This window comes from Crinia signifera, chromosome 2, assembly GCF_055691185.1.
Source record: "Crinia signifera chromosome 2, ASM5569118v1, whole genome shotgun sequence".
NCBI classification, from domain to species: Eukaryota; Metazoa; Chordata; class Amphibia; order Anura; family Myobatrachidae; genus Crinia; species Crinia signifera.
Genome location: NC_139218.1, coordinates 8817499 through 8831344, shown reverse-complemented (window position 1 = coordinate 8831344; position 13846 = coordinate 8817499). Strand labels below are relative to the sequence as shown.

Here is a 13846-nt window from a genome sequence, read left to right as displayed (position 1 = left end):
CCCCTCAGCTCCTTGTGCCACGTCCATTACTGTCCCCTCAGCTCCCCGTGTGCCACGTCCCTTACTGTCCCCTCAGCTCCCCGTGTGCCACGTCCCTTACTGTCCCCTCAGCTCCCCATGTGCCACGTCCCTTACTGTCCCCTCAGCTCCCCGTGTACCACGTCCCTTACTGTCCCCTTAGCTCCTTGTGCCACGTCCCTTACTGTCCCCTCAGCTCCTTGTGCCACGTCCCTTACTGTCCCCTTAGCTCCTTGTGCCACGTCCCTTACTGTCCCCTCAGCTCCTTGTGCCACGTCCCTTACTGTACCCCTCAGCTCCTTGTGCCACGTCCCTTACTGTCCCCTCAGCTCCTTCTGCCACGCCCCTTACTGTCCCCTCAGCTCCCCGTGTGCCACGTCCCTTACTGTCCCCTCAGCTCCCCGTGTGCCAAGTCCCTTACTGTCCCCTCAGCTCCTTGTGCCACGTCCCTTACTGTCCCCTCAGCTCCTTGTGCCACGTCCCTTACTGTCCCCTCTGCTCCCCGTGTGCCACGTCCCTTACTGTCCCCTCAGCTCCCCGTGTGCCAAGTCCCTTACTGTCCCCTCAGCTCCTTGTGCCACGTCCCTTACTGTCCCCTCAGCTCCTTGTGCCACGTCCCTTACTGTCCCCTCAGCTCCTTGTGCCACGTCCCTTACTGTCCCCTCAGCTCCTTGTGCCACGTCCATTACTGTCCCCTCAGCTCCCCGTGTGCCACGTCCCTTACTGTCCCCTCAGCTCCCCGTGTGCCACGTCCCTTACTGTCCCCTCAGCTCCCCATGTGCCACGTCCCTTACTGTCCCCTCAGCTCCCCGTGTACCACGTCCCTTACTGTCCCCTTAGCTCCTTGTGCCACGTCCCTTACTGTCCCCTCAGCTCCTTGTGCCACGTCCCTTACTGTCCCCTCAGCTCCTTGTGCCACGTCCCTTACTGTCCCCTCAGCTCCTTGTGCCACGTCCCTTACTGTCCCCTCAGCTCCTTCTGCCACGCCCCTTACTGTCCCCTCAGCTCCCCGTGTGCCACGTCCCTTACTGTCCCCTCAGCTCCCCGTGTGCCACGTCCCTTACTGTCCCCCTCATCTCCTTGTGTACCATGTCCCTTAATTTCCCCCTCAGCTCCTTGTGCCACATCCCTTACTGTCCCCTCAGCTTCTTGTGCCACGTTCCTTACTGTCTCCCTCAGCTCCTTGTGCCACCTCCCTTACTGTCCCCTCAGCTCCCTGGGTACCACATCCCTTATTGTCCCCTCAGCTTCCCGTGTGCCACATTCCTTACTGTCCCCTCTGCTCCCCATGTGTCCTGTCCCTTACTGTCCCCTCAGCTCCCCGTGTGTCACGTCCCTTACTGTCCCCCTCAGCTCCTTGTGCCCCGTCCCTTACTGTCCCCCTCAGCTCCTTGTGCCACGTACCTTACTGTCCCCTCAGCTGATGGTGTGCCACGTCCCCTCAGCTCCTTGTGTTTCACGTCCCTTACTGTCACCTCAGCTCCTTGTGCCCCGTCCCTTACTGTCCCCCTCAGCTCCTTGTGCCATATACCTTACTGTCCCCTCAGCTCCTGGTGTGCCACGTCCCCTCAGCTCCTTGTGTTTCACGTCCCTTACTGTCACCTCAGCTCCCCGTGTGTAACGTCCCTTACTGTCCCCCTCGGCTCCCTGTGTGCCACATCCCTTATTGTCCTCTCAGCTCTCAGTGTGTCATGTCCCTTACTATCTCCTTGTTACCTGTGAAGAACAGATCCCTCTGCCGCTCATGTGCCCCTAGTGTACCATGAAATGCCCATTACTGGGAGTGGCAGCTGATCATATTGTGTTCTTATTTGCAGCCAGCCTTTGACTATGACAATGTGGAACACTGGATTAAGGTACGTCCCTGGGCCCATAGCGATCTTGTACTAATACAAGCTGTTGATATAATGTAACATAATCAGCTTCTATCCCTGTGATGTTCCCATCTGTTCTGATTGGGGATACATTTGGGAATAAAGCCACTTGTTAAAGCTACGAATAACGGAAACCCCCGCACCACAACATCAGTTCTTTTCTCTCCTCCTCCACTGACTTTTAGTCCACAACCTTATAGTGGTGGGCAGGGCTGCGAGAGAAATCCTGGGCCCCGGTACAACAGCTTCCCGGGGTTCCTCTGGAGAGGGTGTGACCACAGCATTTTGGGCACAATATATACTGTATTACACACACATTAGAATGGCCGGGGATCTGAGGTGTATCTAGAACTACAGAAGTCGTACGGATTTTGATAAAGTGAAACCAATTTAGATATTCCCTCCTTCCGTTTACCTTGCACTCTCTGCTTCCCTGCACTTCTACACGTCCCCCTCTCACCCCTGCAACTCTTTCTACCCTCCTTCCTGGCAGCTCTCGGTCCCCCTGTCACTCCTACTTTTCTGTATGGCACTGTTATTAAATCTACAAATAAAACATAGAAGGTGCTGCCTAACTCTGTGTGCTAGTGCAGGCTGCAGCTTCAGCCGTCTAAGCAGCCTGTGCCGGCTAAGCAGCGCCGGCGGCTGAGTGTGACAGGGGAGAGTAGTGCCTCAGATCGCTAACAGAGATCCATTCCGTGGCACCGCTCCATCGGACATGCAGCCAATCATTCTTCCGCCGTGGAGTCTGCTGGCAGCTGTGGATGGGGACGGGCATAGAGAGGGAGGGAGCAGCTTCTACTCTACTCACCTAACTCCTCCTGGCCTTGTGCCCGTCCGCCCCGCACGCACACCCACCAAATTTTAAAAATGTGTATGTGTTCTTGGACCTAGGCCCCCTGACATGCCTGAGCCCGGGTAAGCTGTACCCGCCCCCCTCTTCGGCGGACCTAGTGGCGGGTACTGAGATGTGTGAATTGAGGCTACATTATAGAGGTCATTGTGGTCTCATCGCTCCCCTGTGCGATTACACAGGGGAGCGATGTTCTGTTTGTGCACAGGCTCTTTGGGACGTGGCAAATTGATGATTCGCCGGCACATTGAAATGGAGCAGTGCGGGTGGGGGGCATGGGGTGGGGGGCACCGGTCGCACCCATGGGAATGCCCAGCGTTTCATGGGCGCCGTGACGTGGGTGTCAGGGGTGGGCAGCTGATGTCACCAGATGTCAACTGCCCCTCTCTGCTCACGTAGCAGGGCGCCGCATATCTGTCACCAGAGAGTGACTTCGATTTGTGAGCATTTAAGAAATCATTGTTAAATCATTAATAAATCTTATTGATACTGTATCGCAGCCCCTGCCAGCACCTCCCCCCCTCCCCCCTATACTAGGCATTGTGATAGTGTGGTCACACACAAATAGATTTGTCGATCAATGCGCCAGTCTGGAACTGATTATGTCACGTAACAACACATATCAATGACAGGGACATGTGGCACTGCTGCTGCTTGTACAGTGTGTTACATTACATTCCTATTTACAGGGGAAGGAAGCGACTTCTGTGTTATTCTGGGAGGTTATCGCCACCTGGTGGATACTCGTTGACAGAGCCGTGTCCAGTCACTGTTCAAGCTTCAAGTTGAGAGTGATAAACAACCAGCCAATCAGCTCTTATCTGTTATTTTTCAAACTCAGCCTGTAACATGACAGTTAGGAGCTGATTGGTTGGCTGTTTATCACTCCATTTTATCACTTTTTAAAGCTTGATCCACCTGGACCTTTGTTCTGACTAGTCTTATACAGTGTAGTACTGGGGTTTTAAGGGCCCACCGGGGGAATGCAGTGGTAGGGGCCTATGTTTAGGTTTACCATACAGGATATGGATTTGCCTCCACCTTTTGCAGCAGAGATCAATATTCGCTTAATTTCCATATAAACTAATAGACGTATGGTGACTTATTATATACACGCAAGTATATTATTCTATAGAGCAGTGTTACGGGAGATCTGGATGAGGTATAAGTAGTGCTGCCCCATCACTGTGATAACCCCCCCTCTCTCTTGCAGCGGGTGGAGCAGGCGTCAGAGTTCGCCGTGTCTGAGGTGTTTGCACCCAAGAAGGCAGCGCACCATGCGCAGAGAAAGCTGCACCCAACGCTGGACCTGGAATCTACCGATCAGCTCCTTGATCACGATGACGCTTATACTGAAGGTACAATCCCAGTTATTACACACTGCACGGCCTCACCCACCTTTCTGTACCAGTGTGTACCTGTACAGGGGCAAACGCAGGATTTTCAGAAGGGGGTTTCCAGTGGGCCGGAGCAAAGCACAGAGATGGACACTTAGGTGACCCAGTATGTGCCGGGTCAGTTAAAGTATTATAGATAGACCAAATGTATATAAATACTAATTAAAAACACACACACACACACACATATATATATATATATTCACATACATACAGGGGAGTCAACAGCAGTGTAGACCCCAGGGCATAGCAATGTATTAGGGCCCCTACCAATCCTCCAGCAGTAGTAGTGGGGGAAGCTTTGATGTCCCGCGGGTGGTAGGGGGTATTATATCAACCGCTCAGCATGTAGGGCCTGGATCAGTAATTTCCACTAATTACCCCTTTACTGCACAGATGGTGGGAGATGAGGTGGGAGAAGGAGGCATTGGGCTGAAGGAAGGGGCCCTGATACATAACTTCCAGTGTGGTAGAGGATATTTAATACGCAGAGGAGGGGTGTATAGTGGAGTGGGCTTATTATTCATAATTTTCTGGTGGGAGGACAACTTGCTTGACTGCAGATATCTCCAGTTCCCGGAAATAGATTTCTTAGAGAATCCCACCTACCAAATGGTATTGGAGACTAGGGGATCAGCGTTCAGGAGGCAGAGCAATCTGCCAACGAGAATATAAAACTACATACCAGGTGTGTGGAGCTGGAGCAGTAACCAGCTGCTGGAAGGCTGATATTTCTGGTTCTGGGAACAGTAGAGACAAGCTACTAGTGTCCATTAAAGGGGGAGAGTCCCAGCTTTTGGAATATACCCTCTTAAGTCAGACAGAACCTGAAATATCTGACTGGGAAGAGCAATTAACAGGCTTGGATGGGGACCACTGTCAGATATCTCCGGTTCCCATGGGCCGATTTTTAAAATTCTTGTACCCATGGAAAGAGGGGACCCTCAGACTCCTGGGGGGGGGTTTCTGGGTACTAAGAACCCCCCCCCCCGCGTGCGCCACTGCTGTAGGACCTTCCTGTGTTTCTGTATACCAGCTGATGTAAAAGGGAAATTCTTGAAGGATAAGAAAAGGAGAATGTCGCTTTGTGATGCACCAGGGGGAGGGAGAGTTTTTAAAATATAACCTTTATTTATTTATAACATAAGAACTCTAGCGAAAGTTTAAAAAGATACAATACAAACATATAACATAAACATAAAAAAGGATAAAGGTATCCTTAGGTCCGTGAAGTCCCACTTCCTACTGTTTCTACAATAAATATATGCTTTTCACAGTATTTTTGTTTTGTGCACTTTATTTGTCTGTAAGTTGGTCTGGTTACTCCAAATAGTGCCAGTCACACGTGTATAGGTACAAATGTTTTAAATGCTCCTTAACAGTAGTGCTGACTTTGCCCTATCAATATGAAAAAGACCGTTGGGGTATAGTATGTGGCAATGACTGTTAATACATGGGTCCACACATTAAACGGTTAATCTATAATTGATAAAGTACAAATGCTCCCAGTCTAATAGTACTGAAGCCCTGTCCAGGGCTAGACTGTATGTATTATTTAAGAGCAAGTCAGGAGTAAGCGGTAGGCTAAGTGCTGTGTTTCCGGACCGTCAGCCGGGACAGCAGGATGCGCAGTTTTGCTATCTGGTGCACTGCGCCCGCTAGTCGTGTCGGCTTGTAGTGACGTGACCGGCTCCCTACAGCATACGGTGAGAGATCAGCCTGTGGGGCTGTCAGCTCAGGTACACGGCGCCGGAGTCTGGTGTAGTACTCCGTGTCTGTTTCGCCGCAATCAGTACTAGTGCACACTACCGCTAAAGCCGCTAAGGAATAAAAGTACAGATTAAAATGCAATCATGGGGGAAAGGGAAGTGGGAGCACACCACGGCGTGTACGGTCGGCGTACGCTTCGCCAGTGAGCTTCATCAGGACCTGATGAAGCTCACTGGCGAAGCGTACGCCGACCGTACACTCCGTGGTGTGCTCCCACTTCCCTTTCCCCCATGATTGCATTTTGATCTGTAGTTTTATTCCTTAGCGGCTTTAGCGGTAGTGTGCACTAGCACTGATTGTGGCGAAACAGACGCGGAGTACTACACCAGACTCCGGCACCGTGTACCTGAGCTGACAGTATACTGTATATCTGTATACCAGCTGATGTAGTGACCCAGTTATTACACACTGCACGGCCTCACCCACCTTTCTGTACCAGTATCTGTAGGACCTTCCTGTGTTTCTGTATACCGGCTAATGTAATAACCCAGTTATTCTTACACCCTGTGTGTTTGTGACTAAGGGTCTCTGTGTTGGAGGTAGGAGCAGGTAGGGACTGGGGTGAAAATTTTGTGGCTAAAAACTGTCACAGCTCAAAGTAAAAGAACATTGCAGAAGCCGTCAATTTGACAAGCTTCTAACCAGCACAAACACATACATACATATATATATTCTGTCACATTATGAGTTTCTCTGCTAAAGGTGACAGATGTGCCCCATTATAGCTCAGTCATTTTTGGGCCCTCAGTCATTTTTGAGGAGACAAAAGGCCCAACCTGTAATACGGGTGACCACTTCTTAAATGCACCTTTCCCACCCCACCAGCGCACTAATATCGTGTTACCGCTCCCGTGCACTGGACACTCCGCCCACCTCCTCCCAGGCTTCCTTCTCCGTAAATCCATTCACTTGCCCCATAAGACCTGATGTTTTAGCATGAAAGAAGGAGCGTGACATCACAAGACAGGTCTATGACGCTATGTGTGTAGGACATTATAACGTGAGCTCTGTTCCCTCTGTAGCCCAGGACCTGCTGAGCGAGTGGCTGACCAATAAGCTGGAGCTGGAGCTGGGAAGTGAAGAAGACGATGAGCCCGATCTCTCAAAGCCAACAAAACCGTCTCCTCCAGAGTTCGTCAAGTACAACAGATTTGACGGTAGGGTTCCTGCATTGGGGTCCACTATACTGGTTTGGGGGCCGTCCTGTGGACTGGTATATACTGTAAAAGGAGGAACATGGCTATACCATATCTCCCCATTCCCCCCATACAGATCCCCCTGCAGTTCCTCCAGGACCCCACACTACAAACCTGTTACTGTACTACTGTAATCCCCTCCATATCTGTATCTTGTAGATGCCTCCTATGGCCAATAAGAGGGTCACTGGGAAACTGGTGGGTTCTGGAGTGATAGTACTGCAGAGACAAGGCCGCGGCACAGAGGTCGGCTAAGTTGGACACACTGGGCCTGAGTCACAAGCAAGTTGCTGCAGAAGTGGTCGCTCTGCGTATTCAGTGTCACAACAGAACATGCGCAGCTCAAAAACTGACAATATCCGACCAATTAGCTGCAGATAACAGTGACCCCCCATCTTGTCACTTGTCATACAGAGATGAACGGAGCGATGTCCATGATGGCAGGATAGATTCGCTGCACTCCGGCCCATCAGAATATAAACACATTGCACTTTTTACAGATCTCTGTCACTATCTGGAGCAGGAGACGGAGAACTCGAACGCCCAGGATTTCATGCAGCAGCTTCTCCAGAAGGAACTGGTGGATTCTGGGATATTAGAGAGTCTCAGGAGTGATCACAGCAGCAAACCCGTGAAGCGCCGAGACCCCAGAGTCACTATGGAAGTGCGACACCAGCAGGTGGGGAGAAGAATTGCGCAGTGCTCAGACCTGGGCAGAGTGTTTCCTTTTTAGCGCAGTGGCGTAAAAGTTACACATGATGGTTTAAAATTGGCTGCAAAGGGGCCATGTGCGCTGGGTGCCAGGAACAGCGCTGATAGACTCCATCTTTCATATACTACCATATGGGGCTCATTGCCTGATGATGGCCGTGGTATCGGAAGCTGTGTAAATCCTATAGTGTGACCGGTTACCCTCTGATGTTCAGTTAAGTCACAGTGGAAAGTAATAGACATTAATGTGTTACTTAATGGGGTAAAATAATAAAACAAGCTTAGTTTTACATCCCAGCTGTATTGTGTACTGAGCATTGTGCTGCTGTTACCTGTACTGTTGTAGTGTCTCAGTCACTGTAATGTTCTGTGTCCCCTGTATTGTACTAATGTGTGCCCTATGTACAGTGCTGTCCCTGGTAGTACACGGACACCTCCTCTGCTTCCCTACATCCCAGCTGTATTGTGTACTGAGCATTGTGCTGCTGTTACCTGTGCTGTTGTAGTGTCTCAGTCACTGTAATGTTCTGTGTCCCCTGTATTGTACTAATGTGTGCCCTATGTACGGCGCTGCCCCTGGTAGTACATGGACACCTCATCTGCTTCCCTACATCCCAGCTGTATTGTGTACTGAGCATTGTGCTGCTGTTACCTGTACTGTTGTAGTGTCTCAGTCACTGTAATGTTCTGTGTCCCCTGTATTGTACTAATGTGTGCCCTATGTACAGCGCTGCCCCTGGTAGTACACAGACACCTCCTCTGCTTCCCTACATCCCAGCTGTACTGTGTACTGAGCATTGTGCTGCTGTTACCTGTGCTGTTGTAGTGTCTCAGTCACTGTAATGTTCTGTGTCCCCTGTATTGTACTAATGTGTGCCCTATGTACAGCGCTGCCCCTGGTAGTACACGGACACCTCCTCTGCTTCCCTACATCCCAGCTGTATTGTGTACTGAGCATTGTGCTGCTGTTACCTGTGCTGTTGTAGGGTCTCAGTCACTGTAATGTTCTGTGCCCCCTGTATTGTACTAATGTGTGCCCTATGTACGGCGGTGCCCCTGGTAGTACACGGACACCGCCTCTGCTTCCCTATATCCCAGCTGTATTGTGTACTGAGCATTGTGCTGCTGTTACCTGTGCTGTTGTAGTGTCTCAGTCACTGTAATGTTCTGTGTCCCCTGTATTGTACTAATGTGTGCCCTATGTACAGCGCTGACCCTGGTAGTACACGGGACACCTCCGCTGCTTCCCTACATCCCAGCTGTATTGTGTACTGAGAATTGTGCTGCTGTTACCTGTGCTGTTGTAGTGTCTCAGTCACTGTAATGTTCTGTGTCCCCTGTATTGTACTAATGTGTGCCCTTTGTACAGCTCTGCCCCTGGTAGTACACAGACACCTCCTCTGCTTCCCTACATCCCAGCTGTATTGTGTACTGAGCATTGTGCTGCTGTAACCTGTGCTGTTGTAGTGTCTCAGTCACTGTAATGTTCTGTGTCCCCTGTATTGTACTAATGTGTGCCCTATGTACAGCGCTGCCCCTGGTAGTACACGGACACCTCCTCTGCTTCCCTACATCCCAGCTGTATTGTGTACTGAGCATTGTGCTGCTGTTACCTGTGCTGTTGTAGTGTGTCAGTCACTGTAATGTTCTGTGTCCCCTGTATTGTACTAATGTGTGCCCTATGTACAGCGCTGTCCCAGGTAGTACACCGACACCTCCTCTGCTTCCCTACATCCCAGCTGTAGTGTGTACTGAGCATTGTGCTGCTGTTACCTGTGCTGTTGTAGTGTCTCAGTCACTGTAATGTTCTGTGTCCTTTGTATTGTACTAATGTGAGCCCTATGTACGGTGCTGCCCCTGGTAGTACACGGACACCTCCTCTGCTTTCCTACATCCCAGCTGTATTGTGTACTGAGCATTGTGCTGCTGTTACCTGTGCTGTTGTAGTGTCTCAGTCACTGTAATGTTCTGTGTCCCGTGTATTGTACTAATGTGTGCCCTATGTACAGCGCTGCCCCTGGTAGTACACGGACACCTCCTCTGCTTCCCTACATCCCAGCTGTATTGTGTACTGAGCATTGTGCTGCTGTTACCTGTGCTGTTGTAGTGTCTCAGTCACTGTAATGTTCTGTGTCCCCTATATTGTACTAATGTGTGCCCTATGTACAGCGCTGCCCCTGGTAGTACACGGACACCTCCTCTGCTTCCCTACATCCCAGCTGTATTGTGTACTGATCATTGTGCTGCTGTTACCTGTGCTGTTGTAGTGTGTCAGTCACTGTAATGTTCTGTGTCCCCTGTATTGTACTAATGTGTGCCCTATGTACAGCGCTGCCCCTGGTAGTACACGGACACCTCCTCTGCTGCCCTACATCCCAGCTGTATTGTGTACTGATCATTGTGCTGCTGTTACCTGTGCTGTTGTAGTGTGTCAGTCACTGTAATGTTCTGTGTGCCCTGTATTGTACTAATGTGTGCCCTATGTACAGCGCTGCCCCTGGTAGTACACGGACACCTCCTCTGGTTCCCTACATCCCAGCTGTATTGTGTACTGAGCATTGTGCTGCTGTTACCTGTATTGTACTAATGTGGGCCCTATGTTGGCGCTGGCAACCCCAGTCCTAGTCCACATGGATGGTAAAGGATGACCATGTCAGCCTAAAGCACATTGATTGTCGACAACCTACAGTATCCTCTGGATCACCTTTTTTGGGGTGGTTCAGATGTAAAGCAAGAAAACTGGTCAGTACTGGTGCAAGGAGACAACCTCATCTCCCCACTGTCTGTGTAGGTGTCACAGGCTCCGTATACCTGGCAGTATATGATCTGTGTATGTGTCACAGGCTCCGTATACCTGGCAGTATATGATCTGTGTATGTGTCACAGGCTCCGTATACCTGGCAGTATATGATCTGTGTATGTGTCACAGGCTCCGTATACCTGGCAGTATATGATCTGTGTATGTGTCGCAGGCTCCGTATATCCCGGCAGTATATGATCTGTGTATGTGTCGCAGGCTCCGTATACCTGGGCAGTATATGATCTGTGTAGGTGTCACAGGCTCCGCATACCTGGCAGTATATGATCTGTGTATGTGTCACAGGCTCCGCATACCCCGGCAGTATATGATCTGTGTATGTGTCACAGGCTCCGTATACCCCGGCAGTATATGATCTGTGTAGGTGTCACAGGCTCCGTATATCCCGGCAGTATATGATCTGTGTATGTGTCACAGGCTCCGTATACCCCGGCAGTATATGATCTGTGTAGGTGTCGCAGGCTCCGTATATACTGGCAGTATATGATCTGTGTAGGTGTCACAGGCTCCGTATATCCCGGCAGTATATGATCTGTGTATGTGTCGCAGGCTCCGTATACCCCGGCAGTATATGATCTGTGTATGTGTCCCAGGCTCCGTACACCCCAGCAGTATATGATCTGTGTATGTGTCGCAGGCCCCGTATACCCCGGCAGTATATGATCTGTGTATGTGTCACAGGCTCCGCATACCCCGGCAGTATATGATCTGTGTATGTGTCACAGGCTCCGTATACCCCGGCAGTATATGATCTGTGTAGGTGTCACAGGCTCCGTATACCCCGGCAGTATATGATCTGTGTATGTGTCGCAGGCCCCGTATACCCCGGCAGTATATGATCTGTGTATGTGTCGCAGGCTCCGTATACCCCGGCAGTATATGATCTGTGTATGTGTCGCAGGCTCCGTATACCCCGGCAGTATATGATATGTGTATGTGTCGCAGGCTCCGTATACCCCGGCAGTATATGATCTGTTTATGTGTCGCAGGCTTCGCATACCCCGGCAGTATATGATCTGTGTATGTGTCACAGGCTCCGTATACCCCGGCAGTATATGATCTGTGTATGTGTCACAGGCTCCGTATACCCCGGCAGTATATGATCTGTGTATGTGTCGCAGGCCCCGTATACCCCGGCAGTATATGATCTGTGTAGGTGTCGCAGGCTCCGCATATCCCGGCAGTATATGATCTGTGTAGGTGTCGCAGGCTCCGTATACCCCGGCAGTATATAATCTGTGTATGTGTCGCAGGCTCCGTATACCCCGGCAGTATATGATCTGTGTAGGTGTCACAGGCTCCGTATACCCCGGCAGTATATGATCTGTGTATGTGTCACAGGCTACGTACACCCCAGCAGTATATGATCTGTGGTCACAGGCCCCGTATACCCCGGCAGTATATGATCTGTGGTCACAGGCCCCGTATACCCCGGCAGTATATGATCTGTGTAGGCGTCGCAGGCTCCGTATATCCCGGCAGTATATGATCTGTGTAGGTGTCGCAGGCTCCGTATACCCCGGCAGTATATGATCTGTGTATGTGTCGCAGGCTCCGTATATCCCGGCAGTATATGATCTGTGTATGTGTCACAGGCTCCGTATACCCGGCAGTATATGATCTGTGTATGTGTCACAGGCTCCGCATACCCCGGCAGTATATGATCTGTGTATGTGTCACAGGCTGCGTATACCCCGGCAGTATATGATCTGTGGTCACAGGCCCCGTATACCCCGGCAGTATATGATCTGTGTAGGTGTCGCAGGCTCCGTATACCCCGGCAGTATATGATCTGTGTATGTGTCACAGGCTCCGCATACCCCGGCAGTATATGATCTGTGTAGGTGTCGCAGGCTCCGTATATCCCGGCAGTATATGATCTGTGTATGTGTCGCAGGCTCCGTGTATCCCGGCAGTATATGATCTGTGGTCACAGGCTCCGTATACCCCGGCAGTATATGATCTGTGTATGTGTCGCAGGCGCCGTATACCCCGGCAGTATATGATCTGTGGTCACAGGCTCCGCATACCCCGGCAGTATATGATCTGTGTATGTGTCGCAGGCTCCGTATACCCCGGCAGTATATGATATGTGTAGGTGTCACAGGCTGCGTATACCCCGGCAGTATATGATCTGTGTATGTGTCACAGGCTGCGCATACCCCGGCAGTATATGATCTGTGTAGGTGTCGCAGGCTCCGTATATCCCGGCAGTATATGATCTGTGGTCACAGGCCCCGTATACCCCGGCAGTATATGATCTGTGTATGTTTCACAGGCCCCGTATACCCTGGCAGTATATGATCTGTGTAGGTGTCACAGGCTCCGTATATCCCGGCAGTATATGATCTGTGGTCGCAGGCCCCGTATACCCCGGCAGTATATGATCTGTGTATGTGTCACAGGCTCCGTATATCCCGGCAGTATATGATCTGTGTAGGTGTCACAGGCCCCGTATACCCCGGCAGTATATGATCTGTGTATGTGTCACAGGCTCCGTATACCCCGGCAGTATATGATCTGTGTATGTGTCACAGGCCCCGTATACCCCGGCAGTATATGATCTGTGTATGTGTCACAGGCTCCGTATACCCCGGCAGTATATGATCTGTGTATGTGTCACAGGCTCCGTATACCCGGCAGTATATGATCTGTGTAGGTGTCGCAGGCGCCGCATACCCCGGCAGTATATGATCTGTGTATGTGTCACAGGCTCCGCATACCCCGGCAGTATATGATCTGTGTATGTGTCGCAGGCTCCGTATATCCCGGCAGTATATGATCTGTGGTCACAGGCCCCGTATACCCCGGCAGTATATGATCTGTGTAGGTGTCGCAGGCTCCGTATATCCCGGCAGTATATGATCTGTGTATGTGTCGCAGGCTCCGTATATCCCGGCAGTATATGATCTGTGTATGTGTCGCAGGCTCCGTATATCCCGGCAGTATATGATCTGTGGTCACAGGCCCCGTATACCCCGGCAGTATATGATCTGTGTATGTGTCACAGGCTGCGTATACCCCGGCAGTATATGATCTGTGTATGTGTCACAGGCTCCGCATACCCCGGCAGTATATGATCTGCGTATGTGTCACAGGCTCCGTATACCCCGGCAGTATATGATCTGTGTAGGTGTCACAGGCTCCGTATACCCGGCAGTATATGATCTGTGTAGGTGTCACAGGCTCCGTATACCCGGCAGTATATG

At 50.9% G+C, this 13846-nt stretch overlaps 1 protein-coding gene across 1 annotated transcript in view; it reads left to right on the top strand.

The window, feature by feature from the left end:
* CCDC191 (coiled-coil domain containing 191) overlaps positions 1 to 13846 on the top strand; it is a 49234-nt gene that overhangs the window by 2153 nt on the left and 33235 nt on the right. The window contains exons 2-5 of the mRNA XM_083171544.1: positions 1836 to 1874; positions 3959 to 4103; positions 6935 to 7069; positions 7609 to 7787. Of these exons, the coding sequence (XP_083027670.1) occupies positions 1836 to 1874; positions 3959 to 4103; positions 6935 to 7069; positions 7609 to 7787 (498 nt within the window). The remainder of the gene's footprint in view (positions 1 to 1835; positions 1875 to 3958; positions 4104 to 6934; positions 7070 to 7608; positions 7788 to 13846) is intronic.